Raw genomic sequence first — 20786 nt, forward strand, 5'->3', positions numbered from 1 at the left:
ATATTTCAGGCCACAGGCAGAAAGCATCTCTCTGCAAGCTGTATTTTGTTCTCTCTGTCTGCCAGCTCTTGAGAATAAAGCCATACTTAACTTTCTTTTATTTTGATCAGGTCCTCCCCACCTCCCCCGCCCAAAGATAGTGATTATTTGAATTTCACGTTTTCTTCCTCCACCCCTAAAAAGCTATTCAATATATGGAGTACCCTAAAAGCATTTTACAATCCAGGAAATACAGCAAATTCTCATGGGCCGTGTATTTTAGAGGTGAGTATGTGGTGTTCTGCGCGCCTCATGGTGGGCGTCCGGACTGATCAGGGCTGTAGCCTAAGCCTTGCACACGCCGGCCACGCAATAGGCGCTCAAGTAATGGGTCGACGAATCATTAATGTGTCTGTGGGCTTTAAAACATATCTATAAGCGCTTTTGCTGTCAAAAACCCAAAGATAGGTTTCCCCTGAAAGAGAGATGCCTGCGATCCCCTTGGGCAGACGACCAAACCCCGGTGCGCTGCCGGGTCGGCCCGTTCTATACGGGGCGGGCGACCCCGTCTGGCCACAGTGGTGATAACAGCTGTTTGCCTCCTCTTGGGGATCGGCAGCGTCAGGAGCTGGAGGCGTCTTGCGAGGAGGCAAATAAACAAAGCCAACCGCACAGAAATGGGTCGTTCCGTTTCACATCCTCTTTCGGGTGCCTGGGTTTTCTCGGAACAAAGTGACCCTCCATCTACCCGCAGGCAGGTGGAGCCCGCCCCACGGGAAGAGCAACTCTTTTCCTCCCAGCCGCGCGCTCCCTGAGGCGCGTAGACAAGGACTCGCCTGGCACGAGCCGGCCCACGAAAGGACACGCCCCTCGCGGGACCGCGCATCCGCCGCGCGCCCCTCGCGAGCGCGCACGCGGGGCGGGTCTCCTTCCCGCACCCAGTGAGCGCCCGGCCCCCTCACCCCACCCCACACCCTGCCGCCCAGGCTCCACCTCCGCGGCCGGGCTGTGGAGCGCAAGCGACCGGAAGCCACTTTAAAGCGGAGCTCGAGGTGACAGGCGAACGATCTGGATCGAGAGTGCAGTCGCGGCTTTCTGCGCTCGCAGCGGCGGAATGGCCCGTGTGCCGTTCCCCGCGTCTCCAGCCTGCGACCCCTAGAAACCCAAGCCTGCCCTCCGCGCCGACCCCCGTGCGGACGCTGCGCGCGTACCGGCAGCGCCGCAGCTCAGCTCCTGTGGTCGGTTCTCTCAGGCTGCCTGTTCAGGTAAAGGGCTCCGGGTGAGCTCTGAGGAGCCGGTAAGGGACCCTGGCGGGGATGGCGGGCGGGGAGGGGGACGCCGGCCTCGCCGCGACTCTCACGGATCTAGATTGATACTTAAGATTGTGTGTTTTTTTTTGTACCGAGTTCTCTCGGATCCCTTCAGCGTCGGGATGGAATTGGTTTAGACTTCTTAGGCACTTAGGGCCTCTGGCAGGTGTATAAATCGGAGTAAGACAGTGAAGGGTTTAGTCGGGGTCGCCGGCGTCAGCCCATTCCCCCAGATCAGAGCGGACGCAGGGGAGCGTCTGTGCGGCCTCCTCCGCTGCCCCACGGGAGCACTTAGCAGATCCAGGGGGAGGCACGGTAGCTAGGAGAGCCTTCCGGCCGCTCCGCGTTCCGGCTGCAGCCCAGAAGTTTGCAGGCTGTTTTCAGATGAACTTTCAATGTGCAGAAGTCTTCGCCTTCCTTCCCGAGTAGCGCCGGCCGCATTTCTCCGGCGCTTTGCGGAGCTGTTTTGCGATCCTCCGAGACTCGCAGAACGATCTCCTCAGGAAGGTTGGTTGAGGAGGTGAAGATTGTGGAAGGCGCCGTGTGAGGCTTCTGGGATGGAGGAAGCCGGGGCGGGAGGCGCTCATTGGGACGAGGCTGGACCGAGGGCTTGGGGAGCGCCGCGGCGCCAGCCGAAGGAAGGCGGCTGGGCGAGATGCTCGGAACTCCCGGACCGAACTGGCCGAGCCTGGCGGCACCTCAAGCCGCGCAGCGCCGAGTTGGCGCTGCCTGGGGTGCAAAGCTCCCCGGGCCTCGGGAGGCGTCGCTCGGACCGGGGCTCCGCGCCCGGGTGTCGGGCGGCGGCGGGCCTTTAAAGAATCCTGAGTTTGGAGCCGGAGGTTTCCAGGGACCGTGCTCTCAGCTGGGAGTGAGGGGTAGAGCGTTAGGTAGGTCGACTGCTGCGGTGACCCCAGGAAGTAGCCTTCCAGCCTTTAGTTTTTGTTATGCAAACTAATTGAGGAACTAGATTCTGTTCACTTCCCCACTCCAAGCACTCCTCCAGTTTTCTGCCTCTTCCTCAGTTTTATTTCCGACGGTGATAGAGGGCCATAATGGGAAAAGTTGTAGTGTGTGTGTTGATAAGATTGGTTCAGGGTCTGTTTAGCTTTGATGGGGTGTGATAGGAATGGTTAGTGTGTGTACGTGCGTGGAGGATGGCACAGGCCGGTTTGGTGTGGAGAGGGAATACCACAATCTGTGCCAATTGTGCCTTGAGGCAAGAGCACTGAATTATGAATAATAACGCCTGGCTTGGCCGCTTTCCAGTTGATTTATGTCTTCTGTCAAGTCCCTCCTTCGTGAAGCTTTCCCTAACAATGGCAGCTCACACTGAACTCTTTTTTTTCCCCCCTCTACCTTTTCCTTTTGTACTTATCATGGAGGCTAATACCTTGTGGTTTTGTTTTTTTATTTTTCTGGGTTTGATCATTATGCAGTTTTCACGCACTGACTCACATATCTCTCTAATTACATTTTCAATACTCGTTTTTCTGGGCATTCAGTTTTATTATTTTGTTGTTACTGTTGACCCATAAAAAGTAATACCACGAGGCACTTAATACGTTCTTTATCTTCAGTAATTCAGCCAAAAATATCATGAGGTATTCAGTGTTTGCATTGTGCTAGACACTGTAATGGGCACCTGGAATGCATACTTGTTGAAGTCCTGGTCCCTTGAGTCAAATATCCTTTTCACTATATTGGGCAAGAGAGAAGAGGATTAATTGCTCATCACCAGTCTCACCTGGCACAATGATCAGTAAATATTTTCAGAATTAGTTGAGTGCTAGATTATGAAGGAGACACCATTTGTCACTTTACAGTTTCCTTAGCTTTATACTTTGTTCACCTTTTGTCATTTTACAAAATTTTGTTTGCTTTATACTTTATTCCTTTTTTTTCCTAAGTGGTCTGATTCATTGAAGAAAGCACTTTTATTCTCATGCAGTAGGTCATAAGGAATCTGAAATGTGGTTTGTGTTTTATATTCTTGTGTTATTTTCTACAATATGCCTTTATTTGCCTTTAAAAATGCATGTATAACTTTTTTGAGGACAGGGACAGGGAGGCTCTTTATTATGAAGTTGTGTTTGGTTTCTAAAACAATGTGTGCTGTGATTGTTGCTGATGTAGCTTCTGTTGCTAAACAAGTCCTGGAATTCCTTCCCCAGTTGTGGTAACGTTTTGGGGATTGCAGAGGTAGACTCTTAACATCTTTGGGGAATATATTGGTACTTTCTGAATACAGGTCATCATAAATGTCATTTTCATGTATGAACTTAACTCTTGTTTTTAACAATTAGCCTATGGTAAAATTGGTTTGGTTATAGTTGTTTGCCTTAAAGTCACAAATGACCTTAAGTAAGGACTTAACTGAATAGAAATGCTTCAATAAGCTTTTGGCTTTCTCCCATATAACATTTTAATTGAGAGCCCCTGTTTCCTGAGTCCTCACATCCCAAATTCACTCAGTTTAATTTAGAAGTTCACCCTTCTTTTGATGAACATTTTTTTACAAAGAAACAATTTTTGTCACCTCATGAAAAAAGTGATACATAAACAACTGTGAAGAAAACCACAAAGCAGTGAAGATGTGGTTTCCCTGCAGTCATCGTTAGACGAACTTTTTTCAACCCCTCACCCCCGCTCCACCCTAGACTTAGAATACAAATTCATACCCCAGCAGAAGTACAAATTGTTGTGTATTAAGTCTGCGAATTAATTTCAAGAGCCTATTGGAAAATACTGTCTCTATTTTACCTTTACCTGCTGCAGACTTTTGAATAGCCTTGGCTGCTTTGGAGCCTTGATATCTCAATAAAATTTAAAATTGACCCATAAAGATGAAATATAATGTAACAGGAGTGATTTCAGGGACTTAGTCACAGAATAAAATAAAACATTTTGATGAATGAATGGTGTCCAGTTGTTGTCAGCTTGTAAGTGATGATCTTCTTTCCTTTCCTGGTAGGATTTTTTAGACTCTGAGGAGCAGTTGGAGCTAATCCACATTATGGAAATGGAAACCACCGAACCTGAGCCAGACTGTGTAGTGCAGCCTCCTTCTCCTCCTGATGACTTTTCATGCCCAGTAAGACTCTCTGACAAGATCAGTCCATTGAAGACTTGTTTTAAGAAAAAGGATCAGAAGAGATTGGGAACTGGAACCCTGAGGTCTTTGAGGCCAATATTAAACACTTTGTTAGAATCTGGATCACTGGGTGGGGTTTTTAGATCTAGAAACCAGAATGCAGATGAGAGCAGCTTACATGAACCTATGGTGAAAAAGACCCTGGAAATCAATCCATCGTGTTCGCCAGCAGAAAATAATATGTCTGTCCTGATTCCTGAGGGAACAAGTGTCGGGGACCAAATACCAGAAGCTCGTCCTTCCACTGATGCTCCAGAACAAGTGGTTCCAATTCAGGATCACAGCTTCCCACCAGAAACCATCAGTGCGACAGTGGCAGATTCTACAGGAGGGCACTTCCAGACTGCCCTTTTACACCCAGTTTCAAGTGATGTTCCTATTAGTCCTGACTGCATAGACAAAGTCATGGATTATGTTCCAGGGGTTTTCCAAGACAACAGCTATACAATCCAGTACATTTTGGACACCAGTGATAAGTTGAGTACTGAGCTCTTTCAGGACAAAAGTGAGGAGGCTTCCCTTGACCTTGTATTTGAGCTGGTGAACCAGTTACAGTACCACACTCACCAAGAGAATGAAATTGAAATTTGCATGGACTTTTTGCAAGGCATATGTATTTATGGCAGGGATTGTTTGAAGCACCACACTGTCTTGCCCTACCATTGGCAGATCAAGAGGACAACTACCCAAAAGTGGCAGAGTGTATCCAATGATTCCCAGGAGCACTTGGAAAGATTTTACTGTAATCCAGAGAACGATAGGATGAGAATGAAGTACGGGTATGTACTTATAACTTCTTTTAAAGTTGTTGAATACCACAGAGACGGTAAAGAGGTTAGAAACTTAGTAGGCTGGTTTCTTTTAGCAGTAACCTTAATGGCTTTTATTCTTTTTTCCTCCGCTCTTCTTCTGGCTGTATGCTATATTGATTTTTAATGGTGGTTCAATGCAAGCTATTTACCTATGCAGACAAGGAAGTTTTTATGATTTGAAAAATTCAAATGTCACTGTGTGCAATATGTATATGACTGAAGTTACATATACATTGACTGTGGTAAATCAAACACAATTTTAATCACACAGGAGAACTTGATTTTGAAAGAAAATCCATAGTGAATCTTACAAATAATGAACACCTAATATATCTAATTTTAAAGTTTTGCATATTGAGTAACTTCTACTTTTTAAAGGAAAATAGTATTGTTTGGAGATTTTTGTGGCCCTCTTGATTTTGAATGGTACAACAATCTTCCTGTGAATGATTCAAAAGTTCCTCCCAAACTTTTGAATCATGCCCCAAAATGTTAAATTTTTGTTTTAAGTTTCCTTAAAGCTTTTTACCATTAAGTTTATTATTCTATTTATCTTATAGGTAAAATAAATTGTTCTGCAATTCAGGGTATTTTTTTAAACCTGAGTCTTTCAACAATGAATGAAGGGAAGGTTTATGTTATGTTAATAGGTGTGTTTATCATTTACATAAAAAAGTTATCCTTTTTGGGGGGGGGGGGGTCCAAAACATGTATATAAATAATTCAGTTCTTTCAGTATGGATGTCCAAGCAATATTCACTTCTAGGATAGGGAACTGAAGCTTCCCCATCTGAAGTCTTCATTAATTGAACTTAAAATGAAGAAAATGATAGTTGCCACATATGAAGTTGCTAGTGCAAAAATGGCTATATAATAATGTTAAGCTTTATATTTCTAAGTTTTTTCTCCTATCGTATAGGAAAATGTGTGATGTTAGTAGTTATTTTTGTATGAACAAGAGTAAGTAATAAAATTACTTAGGGAGAGAAGAGCAGTTTAATCCATGTTTCCTAATTTGGGAGATCATAAGGGTATCTTGATTGTTTCACAGATAACACATGGCTTGATGTATATAGTACTGAGAGGCATGATCCATAGGGAGGAAAACTACCCTGAGTATCCTAACCCAGAAGTCCAAGAGAAAAACTCCCTTGAGAGGCATCCTTGTTCACAGATAAGTTGGTTTACTCTCTTCAAGTGGCTGGAGAGTCAACAAATGGTGGCAGTAAACCATTTCCAAGTTGTTCAGTTCTTTTAGTCTTTATGTTCACCCTCTATGTTCTTAACACAGTGCCAAAACATTGTTGGTATTGTGGAAACCTGGTTCCCTCCCTCCCCCGCCTTCCTTTCTTCTCTTGTTCCCATTTAGTATTAGGTAAGTGGTTTCTTTTTAATATTTCAGCACTTAGTTATATAGTACACAGATCTGTGTCTGTAGCAACTCAATGATGAGACTAGAATTTTGTATCTTCTAATGATCAAAGGGACATCTAAAGAGATATATGGAACAATATGAGAAGCAATATAAGGCCCAAGTTTAAAGACATTATTATATAGAAAACTCTTTGGGATAAAAGTAAGATTATATCAAGAATGGAGTTTTCCTGATTGTAAGTGTATTATCTTGATAGTAGAATGCATCCAAGATTCTGTCTTTTTGGGTAGTAAAATTCTTAGATCCTATAATAAAGCTAGTGGTTTTAACTTTTTTTTTTTTTAAGCCAGCAATGGAAGACAACGGTGTTTTACATTCTCTTAAAAATCTTTTTAATAAGGAATTGTCCAAAATCTCTGTTGCCCATGAGCTACCAATTCTAATTGGTCATGGGTAATTAATTTTATATACACTCAAAGCCACTCAAATTCTTCCATCTCTAGATTACAAAACTGCAGAATAGTAGCCTCCCACTTCAGTCCTAAGAAGCACATTTTCTGTCTGTTTGAATTGAGATTATTTTCCAACACATTATGTTCTATTATCATGAGCAAGGCAGACTTGTATTGTGACCGAGAAAATCCAGAAACTCTTAGGTCAGCAGCATATTGGGTATTTTGTCTTTTGGTAAAATTACTTTGCTGAAGACTAGGTATATTGTTGGATCGGTTGTAAAGTAGTTGCAAGGAGTGCTTGATTTCCAAATCAGTTTTATAGAAGTAATGTTTATTTTGACACTTGAGAGGAAGGTATGAGTGAATTATTATTAAAACTATTGCTGCTGATACATTGTTAATGGTAGTAAGTTGTCCTATCCTGACAAAAATAGTAAAATACTAAGTTAATTACTAGTCAAGTGCAGGTTCTCCTTAGAAATGTTATAAAATTGTAGATAGCTAAGTGTCAAAAATTGGGCTTTTGGGAAGTTGACCTGTGGTCATTGCAACCTGGTTTTCCTTGTATTCCAAAGCGATGTTGTGTTTCCTGGCAACAAGATGCAGATAACGGCATGTTGGGCCTTGCTGAGAGATTCACAAACAAGCTGGAGCAGCCCAGGTTCACATGGTTACCACATTATTTGGCTAAAGCTATTAATCTCTGTGGTCAGGCCTGTAAAGCTGGTCTATCTATTCAGATTGCACATAACCAGGAAGTGTGTGTTCAGCTGTGTATATGTCCAAGTCAGACCCAGCAGTCTTTGAATTCAGGAATAATAAATGACAGTTGTTTATCCCACTTATGTTCAGTGTTTTATATACTTGGTAAGTCATAATTACATACAATATCCATAATACTTCATTGTGTGAAACTTGGGGAAACTTCATAGTTCTGGGTCTGCTGTGCAGATAAAATTCTTTGTTTTGCAAATGTAGGAGATTTAACATCTAAATTGATCCAAAATAGATTTGCAGGGTTCATTATTCTCAAGAATGAAATTGGAAAAGAAGTTGAGCTAGGTAAGTTCACAAGTCCCTTCCATTTCTTCAGTCAAGATGCTTAGATACCAAAAACACATTTAAAAAAGAATTTTGGCCGGAGTGGCTTAGTTGGTTGAGTATTGTCCTGAAAGACATAAAGGTGGGGAATCAAACCAGTTGTTGGTTTGATCCCTGGTTGGGCATACATGGGGCATGTACAAGAAGGCAATCAATTGATGTTTCTCTCACCCTACCTCTGAAAAAATGTCCTTGGGTAGGATTTAAAAAAGATTTTTTAAAAAGAATTTCAATAATAATAAATGCTTATTTGGTTCATTATAATGAAATTAGTTTAATAATTTTCTAATTTTGTCTTCATCTCAAATTATGATATAATCCCACTTTTCCACCAGACTCTGCTTTTTGTACATCTGCAGATGTTCATTGCCAACATCAACTGGAAACTAGTTGTATGTATGAACTCCCTGTATTTACATGCCGATGCTGCTTTTTGCACATGGGATGGGCTTTGGAGAATTTCCAAATTCCAAATATGAAGTTAAGAAAACAACATTGAATGTTATGATTTCAATTAAGGAAACATAGTCCCTGACAGTTTAGGCACTCATCCTTATTAGAAAATGATACTAAATGGCAGGTCTAAGGAGTTTTAAAAGAGCGTCACTAAATGTAGAATACTCTTGTGGATAATTGAAATTGTAGAGGATGTGCAGTTCTCCCATTAACAACTAAGATCACCATTGGTTTTCATACTACATCCATATTAAAGTGTGCCAGAAGTCTTATAGTTATTATCAACCATAAAGAAGAGGTACTCTGCAAACCTTAATTTGGAGTTAATCTGTAGGTGAAATATATGACCAGTGATTATTTCTAATTCTGGTTTTTTTGAAAGAGAGTGGGAAGGTGAAGTAGAAAGTTGCAAACTCTGACTCCAGAGGTACTTTTTCTCAGAGAACAGTGCTTTTTTTTCTCTTTTGGAATTAAAGCATAGTGAGAGAAAAGGGAGTTTTACTTGATATGGCTTACGTGTAAGAGTGTTGTCAGAATCTTAGTTTTAGAGTGATTTTGATTGCTAATTGCTCTTAGAACTTTTTTTTTTAATCTGTCCAAAGGATAATACCTTTAGATGACTTCACAGGGACTGTGAAAGAAGACAGGAGAGTTGCATATTGATGATAATAAAGAGCATATGCTGTTCTTTCATGTAACTGCAGAGCGGATTATCAAAAATGGAGCAAGCTCCTGACTGAACTCTACTGGAATAGTTAAATTAGCCAAGTTAGCTCTGGCCTGCACAGCTGTGATGATGTATGAACTAACTCATTATGTGTTATTGATAACACTGGAGAGATGAGAACAGCTGAAACTTACTATGACTTGTGACTTTTTGGTATTTCTTGAGTATACACAGCTGGATGAGTTTGAATTTATTTTTAAAAATTCCTGCCTTAGAGAAAGAGAGTTCCATAAGCAACAACTGTATTTGAAGTGACTTTCAAAATGTGTGCCTTGTGCTTTAGGATAAAGCAATCCAGTGAATTATTTTTTTGTACCTCTTTATAATGCTATTTACATATGAAATAAAACTAATTGGCTTCTTTTTGTACTAATCCAGAGGAGTTACTGGGTCTGTAGCGCTATCATGGGAATCAATAGCAATCATTCGTTTATTTATTTTCTGGTTTTTTATCAATAAGAAGATTAGACTTTTTGAAGCAGCTGTCACCTGGTTTCAGGTTGAGGTCAATCTGTTCCTAATGTATTTATGGTCATGAAAATGAACTTCACGAAAAGCAAAGATATTTGGAGGAAATACTTATAAGGTTATCTGGCAGTCCCTAAAAATACATCATATATTATGCATTTTATTATTGAGTTGACTCTCAAGCTTTTATTTTTTACTGTAAATAAACAGGAAAAAATAATAACGCCATTCAGCCTAAAACTTTATTCTGCATATGTGTACGTGCAAAAAAGGCAACTTGACTAATTCACTCTACTGTATCCTGTAAATCTATTTTCTATTGTTACACTACAATTTCTAGATTCTAGATCTGCATTCTGTCATAAAGGAAAGGTAAATTCATAAATCCTATCTGTACATCTCTGATCTTAGTAATTCTTAGTTTTATATTCGGTATGGCAGCTGTTTCTAAAGGGTAAAGCAGTATGTAGCCCATATAAACCTTGACCACTCAAGGAATGCAACTAAAATGCAGCCATTTGAGATTGTGTTTTTCCATGGCCTTTGTTATTTCTTATCCCATGATTTGAGACCACCAGATTCTGCATCCTTTTTGTCTGATGGTAATAATTTTGATCACATTGAAATTAATACCTATGGTCCTCTTAACCTCAGTCAGCAACCTTGAATAATTACTAGTGTCCTGTTTGTGAATTGCAACTGCCTTTTTGTGGAAAGAAAAATTAAGTGTACGTGTATGTCATTTTTGCATAGGAAGAAAAACATTTTGAGTTAAAAGGTGACTTGATTATTCTGGCACAGCTTCCTATGAGGGTGGTAACTTTGGCAAGAAACTCTCACTTAAAAAGCAGTTGAGTTTCTCTTTTAAAATCTAAGAGTCTTAAACTAAAGTGAAGTGAATATGAGTGATCTTGTATCATTGGAAGACACCACACTACTGAAGGTTTCATCTGGGCTTGATATTGTTGGATAATAGTTTAAGATCTTGGGTTAAACTGTACTCTGTAACACCATAAACACAAACTGTACAAAGGAATGAAATACTTTTATAGTTTACCATTTTTAAGAGCAAACAAGTCACATTTTAGACATGAAGGGACTTCTTTAACAAAAACAAAGTATTTTTTATAGATTATTTATGGTAGTGCTTTCTATGTACCAAGAATTAAACTACACAGACTCACCTCTATTTAAAATCCCTGTGTTAAAACTAATACAACCTAATCCCTGACACATTAACTGAAAGCCTTGAATTTCTGATATAGATGAATTCCTTGTTAATAGGGGAATGTGAAATTATAAGGGGTAGGTTCTGAAATACATTTTGAAATCTTTGAAAATAAAGGATTTTATGTAAATAAAATCTATTTATTTAACATGGTAGTTTGTAAAAGAATTATATTTGTTCTGTGCAAAAGACAATATTGCAGTTTTGTACTAAATATAACCAATTCTGTGATCAGGAACTCAAATTTTAGAAGTTGATGATATATTAAGAAGTTTCTGCTTCTGAAATTTCCAGTTTTCCTTGCTGACCTAGTCAGTTGCTAAGATGAGCATAGAGGGAGTTAACTAAGCATTCCTATTTGCAGTGTTCATATAATAAAATGTGTCTGTCTCCTCAGTCTTTCTCTGCTATGTGCTGTTTACTTACTGGTAACACCCACTTGACCAGTAAAGAACCTTTGCATGGTAATCACAATGAAAGCTCACAAGAGAGTGAGAATGCCAGAGTGACCGTTTCCTTTCACATTCTACAGAAACCAGTGATTTGTGAGTATGTGTGCCACAAAATGTTGTGTAAGGAGAATATTAGAATCCTCCGTGACTAAGTTGCCTGAGAAAACTTTGTTCAGGAAATTTGTGTTCTTTATGCAAATGGTGTCTGTTGTTGCTTCTGAGCATAAGGAAGACTTTGTGACTAGTCTTAATGTTGAGACATAGCATTTCTCACAATGATTGGAAATATGTTTCGTTAGGCCATACTTGCTGGAATTTCTTACTACATTTATTATCTTTTTTTCTTTCAGGATTAAACTGTTCCTTCTCTTTTGACATATAGCCATTGAGTTTGGGTGACCTTCTTTGCTCTAAATTTTACCAGCACTAAATAGTAGGTGAAGAATGGCAGGAGTAGGGGCTTAAGGGTGAACTTCATTGTAGTAGTGTATGTGCTTTCAGAATCTTGCCTGCAAGATCTTCACAGCTCCTGCAGGGCGTAGAGAGCGCAAATGGCAAAAAATACTCTATATAATTTCCTGCCGTGGTTGATCTTTGGTTTCTGACTGTCACCTGGTTTCTCCCTCATTTCCAGGCACTGAGGGAATAAAAATAAGCACAGGAGAAATACTAGGCTTGCCTTCCAAGTTAATAAAAGAAATGAAAGACAACCTTAAATGGGGGTAGAGTATGTGAAACAGAAGGAACTTTGCTTGCTTTCTGAGATTTGGATTGTCCAAATGTTGCTACACCTCAGGAGCATTGTTTAAAGTGTTCTTCAATTAATTTGCTACTAAAAAACAATGTAGATTCCGTTAAGTAATTGATAAAATTGAATCTTGGCTTGGCATACCTGTCCTCTAGGAAAAGTTGACTGACTTAAGACCCTGTTGAAAGTTTTTGTTGTCATAGTTTACAAAACCTACACCATTTTTAAAAACTCTCTTTAATATGTCTTCTATAGGAAGTCCTTTTTCCTTTCAGAAATGTGCTCTAAAAAACTCTCAAGGTATGATGCATTCACTATATACTAGCTTGTATACATTTAAATCTCTAGGGCGGAAAGAGTTGCTTATTCATCTCTGGGTCCTCATAATAAGCTATCAATGATTATATTTTTAATTTGTTCAGTTATCAGTTCGTTTATCTGTACTAATTGGGGGGGGGAAGACAAGGTTAACTTGAAAAGGTTCTGAATAAAAATCTTAAAGGAGTTGTTTGTAATTTTAAAAATTAGCTCAGAAATAAATTAAGGTAATAGATTGTATCTTACTGGGAGTTATTAGAGGATATATTTGATGATTACATATAATTAGTATTTCATTTATGTATAAGTGAGTTTTGAATTGTTTGACCTTATTGGTAAACAATTATTTTAAGCAACTTTAGCATTTATATATTCCTGATTTTATAACGGGTATGTAGAAAAGTCTTATAAACAAATACACTTAAGCTCTCTTTAAATGCTGTCAAATTCTTTATGCACAAAATTGAATTAATCAGTATTTGTGTTTTGAGTATGCGGCAGACATTTTTTACTGTCTACTTTGAGGTAAAATAGAAATCTCTGAATTTAAAAATATTTTACTTAACAAAGGGGATATTTACTCATCCTCATAAAAAGCAACAACTGCATATTTGAAGGTAGGGTAAGGCATGATACACATTTTAATCCATTGTGTTCTCTCTCAGCTTTTTACGGAAATTACATTTCACTTTCTTATCAGGCAGTGGTTGAGAAGTATGTCTCACTTCTAGGAGTCTCAGAACATTGTGATTGAACTTGGATAAAAGTTAAGGCTATCTGACATTTCTGATGTCTTCAGGGTTCAAAATTTAATCCCATGCCTCCATAAATAGGTAGCAGTGAGATCTTCTGAACTCTTAATATAGTTTTTATTCACCAAAGAATTTTGGCTTACCCACATCTTGCTAGAAACTTCTTTTATATTCTTTGCTTTGATCTGGTAGTTTTGTAATAAAAACCAAAAAGCCCAATGACAATATTTTAGTAGATTTCTTTTCCTTAAGTAGATATGGTAATTTTTTTTCTTTTTTTTTAGTAGTTGTATGAAGGGGACTTCAATATATGATATTTCTTAGGGGGTTATGAAACATTTAGATGTTCTCAAATGGGTGTGTCTTAGTATAGTTTTTGATAATAAACTGTGTTACGTGTTTTAGTTTTTCACTCTCTTAAAAACAAGGTATTCTTTTATTTAGGAAACTTACCTGACTTCCATTTTTCTCCTATATCTTACCCTCTTATTATTATTTCACTGTGTTCCCCTCTAGAATGACTTTAAGACCACTTACTAGATGTCTAACAATTTGTAAATCAAACATGGGATTTAGCATACAGATAAATGTGATTCTAGGCAGCATTCCACTCACTAACGTGCTGCCTTCTCATTCACCTTTATCTAAGATGTCTCAGGAGAGACCAAAGGAGCAGTACACACAGTCAGAAGTTTGCCTTTTGATCATCCCTTTTTAAGAGTTCTTTCTTAAATTGGATATTTTTGCCTGCCCAAAAATCTTTTGAGGCATTTAGGAACCGTAAGATAAATCCATGATCCGAGATTGAGGTTGACCTCGGGTATCTTGCCTTGATTAGGCCACTGTCTCCTAGATATAGGCAGATTTTTTGTTAATTTTTTAAAGATTATTGATTATCAAAAAATTATTTTATTGATTTTGGTGGGGGGGGGCATAAATTGGTTGCCTCCCCTACACATCTGACCAGGAATTGAACACCCAACCATTTAGTGTATGGGATGATGCTCCAACCAACTGAGTCACACCAGCCAGGGCAGATGTGGGCAGATTTAATTGAGAGTCAACATTTGATTTGTAGCTTACCCATAACTGCTGAGGGCCTTATGCATACTAATGTAAATTCCCAATTTTGATTTTTAGATATATCTGTATCTCCAGCTATTCTGATACAAAAGGGAAAGCCCACTTGTTACCAAGACCCAATGTCATAAGTGTAGAACTTAAGTATAGAGTTTTAACTTCTGGCAAATATTGAAAGATGGTTCTTTGTATGTAAGCATTTATAGATAATCTTTTATTGCCCCCTCCAATAGCTTTGTGCTATTTATTTGAGTCAGAGTTAGCAAAAAGTCTTAATTAGTAACGGAATAAGTGACAGTTACTATGTATCTAAAGCAGAAAGTTAAGAGTACATAGTCAGTTCTCTGAAGTTTAATAATTATACTGCTTTTACAAAATATTTTTGTATAGTATGTGCCATGGCTTTGATTCTCATCACCTTGTAACATATTTGAAGGGGTATATAAGCTGCCAGATATTCCAGCATTGCTAAATGAGTTCCTGGAAACATCAAAGACAGGTATCAAAAGCCAGCTATATTTTGTGTGCCTGTGAAATTTCTTTAGCAGCAGCAAACATACCCAATCTGTCATGCCTGTCTCAAGTCTGTAGCCGAAGAGCCTTAACACTCTCTTCATACTCCGTTTGATCTTTATCCTTCTGTCGTTATTATTCTCAGTTTTGGGAGACATTTTCATTTTACATAATAGTAATAAAATAAGAGGACCTATTAATTGTGTTTCGTTAGTCCAGCTGATTAGGGCAGGTGTTACTGAGGTCACAGTTTTTCTTTGTAGAAACCAGTTAACTTACAGGCAGGAAGCCAAAGTGCCAAAGTCTAACCCATCTGGTTAAAACTGTACAGAGTAGGATCCGGAAAACTTTACACTTACTTGACCTCTGCTAAAGTCTGATTTCTATATTTTATTTGTGTCATCTTCCCGCTTAAATATGTTCCACCTCCTGCAATTCCTGTCTCATTTAATGACACTGTTGTCAGCCACCCAGACCAGAAACATAGGCTACATCCTGGGCTCTGTTTGTTCCCTGCAGCCCCACATGTAATCATCCTCAATGCAGTTATGTTCTAACTTTTAAATACCCCTCAGAGCATCCCTTGCCTCCTCCATTTTCTGTCATCACTTGGCTCATATACAATGTTAATACTTATAGATGGCTAAGCATAGAATAATGAATATGAAAGCAAATAAGTGCCTATCTCTACCCTTACTGCACCCTCCCCTACCAAAAATAAATCAGTCCACCATACTACTATTGCTGAAGTGACCTTTAGAAGGCAAGTCTGAACCTTGTTGAAAATCCACTGTGATTCCGGCTGCCCACAGAATCAAGTCCTAACCTCTTAACCCAGAATACAAAGCTCTTCATTATCTGGCCCCAGCCAACCTATCCAGTCCAGTCTTATCTCTTATCATCCCCTTTACACACATATACACCCTGACTTCCCACATGAATTACATGTGCTGCATGCTCTTGGGGTCTCCCCTGCCTTGCTTGGTTAGCTTCTACATGTCAGTCACTTTTCCTGCCTGCCGGCTGGCCAGACTTAACCCTCATTTCTTCCATTCTGGGATGCCTACCTTGACCACAATTCCTTGCCCCTTTTTGTTGTTTCTTTAATTGTCACATTTCTTTCTTGGTTTCAAACAGTTTATAGAGAAATTACCCCAAATGGTTACACTGTTTACTGAGCACCCAAATGCATAATCCCAAGAACTATGTAGCTAATAAACAGATCATGTTCTTACTAATTTCTATTTCATTCAGCAACAGTTTCTTTAATAGTTTTGGTTTATATTCATTACAGCTGTTTATCATTTACTATTGAAGTCCCTTTTTTACTTTTAGTATCTGAAATATACATAAAACAAATGATGGTGTGTGAGGCATACTTTATGACTTTAGTGTGGGTGTTGGTATTGCTAATGTATGTTGAAAAATGTTGGTTTAATTGGGTATGTCAACATATTTGTTGAGGAGAACCGTTGTTATTAAAAAATCTAAACTATGGGCATGGGTGTCCTTTTCAAAATTTTAGTTTTATATCTGGATTCTTATATTGGTATGTGTGGTGGTGTGTTTGTTAGTGAAGTATGTGGAAACAGAATTGTTAATATTTCAGCACAAGTTCATTCTTCCCTTTATAGCAAAAATTAGCAATATGTTCACAAAGTCTCCACCCCCCTCTTGATTCATCATGAATGACTGGGTTATATCTTGGGTCCATCAATACTGATTGATTTAGCCACATGATATATTTAGCAAAATCTAAACCCTACTTGCGCAGTGGCTGTCTCAAATACTCACTCCTTTCTGGCCATAGGGTTCTCATCTACCAGGATATTGCACCCTGCTCATACTAACTTCCATTCCCAATCTCTTGCACTAGCATTGCTCATTTTTACACATCTTTATTTACTTCTTTGATCCTTTACCACCATCTGCTCAGTACTCTAAAAATCTCACCTGCATTTAAGGCTTGAGACCCTGGGCATACCTCATCAGCTAATTGCCTGATATCTTTCACATTGCCTGTTATGCTCTGGTTTCACATTTCCTCATCTCTTCTGTACCCGTTTTGAAGGTTTCCTTTTCTAACTCTGCACTCTTTGTCCCTCCCCTCCTGCCAAGAAGCAAAGTGCTTGAAGAATTCTTTTTTTATTGTTGTTTTCCACACAACCCTTTACTTACTAGTAATATTTCCTGTCATCTAAATTGTTCCTAGCATTTTTGTCTTTTACAGGAAGTTATCTTGGATTGATAAAGTAAAGCCTCTTTTTCTGACCTTTACCCATTTCTCGATGCAAGTAACCACCTCTTCTCCCATAATGCTGTACGGCTATTCTTTGTCCTCTCATTCCAGGATTGTACTTGCCACTGATGAATTTAAATAGGCAGATGTATTGCTGCTTTGGTTTGACCTTTGGTTTTTCATTTCTCTCTTGAAGCTCTTGGAAGCCAGGGGCTACATCTGTTTTAATTCTTTGTGTATTGCCTAATACGGCCAAATGTTACTATTACCACACACACAGGACTTTTAAGTGCTTTCTGATAATAGAAAACAATGGTTTGATAAAGAAGAGCGGTAGATGTTGAACATTTGGCATCTGTATTTTATGCATTCATACTGATGGCAGATTGAGGAGTAAAAATACTCTTGGCTTTGGAGTTTTTAAGCATTGCTTGTTTATGGGAGAGCAGGTGGTAAAATTAATCTTATAAAAAGATAATTTAATGTTTTTCAGATTTGTTGTTTTGTCTCTGTCAAGTCTAGAAAAGCATATTGAAAATCAAATAGAGCTAAAACAGTACTTTGATACATCAATCCAAAGAACATTTGATTGTAGTAAATTAGGATTTGTCATAGAAATTTCATAATGCCCAAAGGAGAATGTAGCAAAAGCTGCAGTTTTAGATGTCTTTCTCATGCAAATCATTATCTATGAAGTCTTAATAATACAGGCTTAAACAAAAATTGCTAGAGTGATGTCCAGAATAAAATCTGATACTTTACTAGCAAAAAGAATTGGCTATGTATATTATAATGCATGTTAACATAATGCCTGGTGTTCTAAGAACCCCTTTAAAAATACCGAGTATTTATTAACTCATAATTGGGACAGTTACTGGAAAATAAACATAAAGTAAGAAAATCTGTTTAGAAACTGAAAATGATTTTAAGAGGGAGAAAGAGTTAAGTATCTCTTGGCTCTGTGATAACATCAAATTTTCCTAAAGTTAAGTGAAAGTTGTTTATAGCAACTTGTGATGTTTAGGTATAGGAGTTTGTTTTCAGTGTTTTTTTTTTTCCCTTTTTTAAAAAAGATTTCCCAGAATAATTTTTTCCTTTTTGACTGAATATTTTTATAATCATTTTAACCATAATCATTTAAATGACCATAACCATTTTAATAAAGCAATGTCCAAATGTGATTTTAAACTACCCTATTGTCTTATTCCCATTTTACAATTAAAATTATATGTTCTTTTTAAATCGCAATCTACTAGTTAGTACGCTTTCTGAGCAAGAAATTAGGGTTTTGGAAGACCATACTGTTTTCTTACAAGTTATGAGCTTCATGGCACCATCAGTTGGGTTTATGACTTGAGGTTTTTTTGTTGTTTTTTTTTTAAAAATAGAAGCTGATTCACAGGTTATGAACATTGGGGTGGTAGGTAGAAAACAGATTTTTCTTTCCCTGACATTTGCCAGGGTTTTTTTTATTGAGAGATGTTAAGAGGTATTCATGGGGGAAAGGGAGAACATTGTCATAGGTTTGGAAGGGTACTTTATAGCCCTTAATGTCTGTGGTACTTAATGCCTACCTTAGCATATTAAAGGAACTGAGGAGTGGCCACAGTAAGTAAATTGTTTAATTTTGTGTAATCAAGTTTTTTCAAACATTTGATCACAGGATGTTTTTTTGCACAGAATACCTATTAATAGTCCTTGAAACAAATTCTCAAAGGGCAGAGTTTGGAAAATGTACTAACCAACAAAACCCATAGGTCAAATTAATATCTTTTTCAAAATCCTAATTTACAGCAAGGAAATAATTATTGGAAATATCTCTCCAGACATCTGGGTTTCATATAAACCAGTCATCCTGAGCACCACTATATCTGGAATATCCTGTGTGTTATAGACATCTACTTAGGAATCTGTGCTGTAAAGGGTAGAAAGTATATCTACAATGTTATTTTATGATATATTTAACTTTCTGTTTTCTAAAGGAAATTTTGAAACATACAGGAAAAGAAAGAGGAGCAATGAATAGTTTGTCAGTTACTTAAAATAATGATTCAGATGTTTCAGATACTAGATGAAGTTCCATTAAAAAACAAACACAAATGTTTTAATTGGACCACCCTTTAAAAATTAATTTCTTAAATGATTCTGATTGATAGTGGGATTTTTCACCTAACAGTATTCAGATGTTTTGTAAAGTGCTGGTTCAACAGCAACAGGCCAGATTAACAAAAATAACAAAAATAGATCATAACTAAACCTCATAATCAAACCATTTTTCTCTTCATGTTTTGCCAGCCCTTTTTTTCACCCACAGAATAAAAGATAATATTGATAGTGAGTAGATTAGCAGTATTGGCCTCCTGGAATGATTTTATTTTTCCTTTTTTTTTTCTTTTTCTTTCTTGTTTTTCATCAGACAGTATTGTATTCCTATATTGGCTTAGGTAAACTGATACTTATGAAAAAAGACAAGCTTCAAGAGGAGTTTCTTTTGTTTCTGTATCTGCTTTGTCAGCGTCATCCTCAATCTGACTCCCTGATTGGCGATATCGGGGATTGGCTCATCCCACTGTAGTGGAGAGGGTAGAATTTTGTTGATTGTTTAGGCCAGTGATGCTTTGGTATAGAATCAATTCTGCCATAACTCCATGGCATGGAGATTTTGGTCTTGTTGAGGAAAGGCATGTAGGAAATGGGGAAACAATCAGTAATGTTCTTTTATTCCAAATAAGACCAGCTTTAAAAATTCTACAACATGCTATACTAGATATTTTTACTGTCCTTAATGAGATGTTTAAAAGCATCTATTTTCTAAGTGTGTTAATATTAACAAATCATTTATTTCTTGATCTTTTTAGAGGACAAGAATTTTGGGCAGATTTGAATGCCATGACTATATATGAAACAACTGAATTTGACCAACTACGAAGGCTGTCCACACCACCCTCTAGCAATGTCAATGCTATTTACCACACAGTCTGGAAATTCTTCTGTAGGGACCACTTTGGATGGAGAGAGTATCCTGAGGTATTTATAGTTTTTTCCCCCGCAAAAATACAATGAAATGTTTTTGTCTTTCACAGTTCTTTTGTTCTTTCTTTCTAACAATGGTTAGCCAGAACTACAAATCAAAGAGCCTATGGGTATAAAATTGAGTTTTGTTGATATAAATAACACATTTCTCTATTGATTTTTCTGAAAATGTATTTTTTTTCCTATTAAACTCCTGGAATCCATAAATAGAACACCACTGTTGTCAGAGAGATACAATGCTTCTCCAGTATTTTATATTATGGAAAGAAAGTATTTACATTGTAAGTACTTAGAATCAGTACTATTTTTGGAATAATTTTAATGAGATGAGCATTGGTATAACTTTTGGCTATATCTGGCTCCTGTGCTCATGGTGATTAGATCATGTGTTACAGTTAACGTTTCAGAAGTCTAATGGGAAATAATCACTCTTAGACCCCTGGAAGAAGTACTTGAAAATGTTTATTGGGCTGTGGTCAGGAATATTAATCATTTAAAATTCTATCAAATGTGTACCTGCATCCTTATTCTAAGGTGGTAAAAATAGGTTATCAATCACAAAGCAAGTTTTAAAATATGATGGTTTATT

At 38.0% G+C, this 20786-nt stretch overlaps 1 protein-coding gene across 2 annotated transcripts in view; it reads left to right on the forward strand.

Moving 5' to 3' along the window:
• Window positions 1–984: 984 nt before the first annotated feature.
• Window positions 985–20786, forward strand: part of TIPARP (TCDD inducible poly(ADP-ribose) polymerase) — a 29062-nt gene continuing 9260 nt past the window's right edge. Inside the window, exons 1-3 of one of the 2 annotated variants that reach the window (XM_054579958.1) lie at window positions 985–1276; window positions 4261–5219; window positions 20023–20191. In XM_054579958.1, the coding sequence (XP_054435933.1) occupies window positions 4303–5219; window positions 20023–20191 (1086 nt within the window). In that variant the 5' untranslated portion in view covers window positions 985–1276; window positions 4261–4302. The remainder of the gene's footprint in view (window positions 1277–4260; window positions 5220–20022; window positions 20192–20786) is intronic. The other variant, XM_054579948.1, reaches the window with a different exon arrangement.

The sequence above is a fragment of the Pteronotus mesoamericanus genome, unplaced genomic scaffold (assembly GCF_021234165.1).
Source record: "Pteronotus mesoamericanus isolate MK-2021 breed Mesoamerican mustached bat unplaced genomic scaffold, CSHL_Meso_final contig_116, whole genome shotgun sequence".
Classification (NCBI taxonomy): domain Eukaryota; kingdom Metazoa; phylum Chordata; class Mammalia; order Chiroptera; family Mormoopidae; genus Pteronotus; species Pteronotus mesoamericanus.